The sequence below is a fragment of the Loa loa genome, assembly GCF_000183805.2.
Source record: "Loa loa unplaced genomic scaffold supercont3.146, whole genome shotgun sequence".
Lineage (NCBI taxonomy): Eukaryota > Metazoa > Nematoda > Chromadorea > Rhabditida > Onchocercidae > Loa > Loa loa.
Genome location: NW_018108326.1, coordinates 120013 through 120814, shown reverse-complemented (window position 1 = coordinate 120814; position 802 = coordinate 120013). Strand labels below are relative to the sequence as shown.

At 33.4% G+C, this 802-nt stretch overlaps 1 protein-coding gene across 1 annotated transcript in view; it reads right to left on the bottom strand.

Moving 5' to 3' along the window:
• Window positions 1-500, bottom strand: part of LOAG_17894 (hypothetical protein) — a gene marked incomplete at both ends in the record, with an annotated part of 1929 nt that extends 1429 nt beyond the window's left edge. The window contains 2 exons of the mRNA XM_020450558.1: window positions 259-407; window positions 473-500. Of these exons, the coding sequence (XP_020305756.1) occupies window positions 259-407; window positions 473-500 (177 nt within the window). The remainder of the gene's footprint in view (window positions 1-258; window positions 408-472) is intronic.
• Window positions 501-802: the final 302 nt, after the last annotated feature.

Here is an 802-nt window from a genome sequence, read left to right as displayed (position 1 = left end):
GTTGCAGATACCACACACTGAAAACAGAAAGGATTAGAAAATACTGTTGCATAAACTGCTTGTCAGACCACTGATATGGAAATTTTCGAGACTATTTTCGTATATTATAAATGACGAACTTTTATGATTTCATCCATAAATGTGATTTTAGCAGTGAGAGATCAAAGGATAGCACATTCATTCGCTAAACTACTGACTCATGATCATTATTAACGTTTTTGAAATCATACCAATGCTATTATTCCCTTCAACTTGAACCACCGTGTATGGTTCTGTTTCCGGCACTTGCAACTCTCTTCGGAGTTGTTCCGGAAGATCCCGCAAATCCGAGCGGTGAAATACTTCCGATGTTGCCTCAGCCAACGTCGTTTGCGTGGTTAGAACCGAAATTTGGGTCGTCTTCGATTCTGAAATAGGATTCAATTTAATATTATGTAATTAACTGATACTAACCAATTAATAAAGCTAATACTTCTTCTGATCATTACTTTGCCATACATTGCTGCAAAATTAAATGTTACAGGACAATTTTTTCATTCGTTACATTCTTTGCTGATTTTTTAAATTAAATGATTAATGAGTGGCCAAATAAACATTACCTGCAATTTGACATTTGTAGTATGCACCATTTTTGGTTTGTTAAATGAGATTTTTCCTACAACTCTTTTCTTCACATTTTAATCTTCACGTTTCACACTCTCAATTAATATTATTATGCCATTGTGGAAGCAATCAAAAGAGTAAAATTATAGGATTTTTATACTACATTATAATGGTAGTAATATCGACAACACTAAACGAA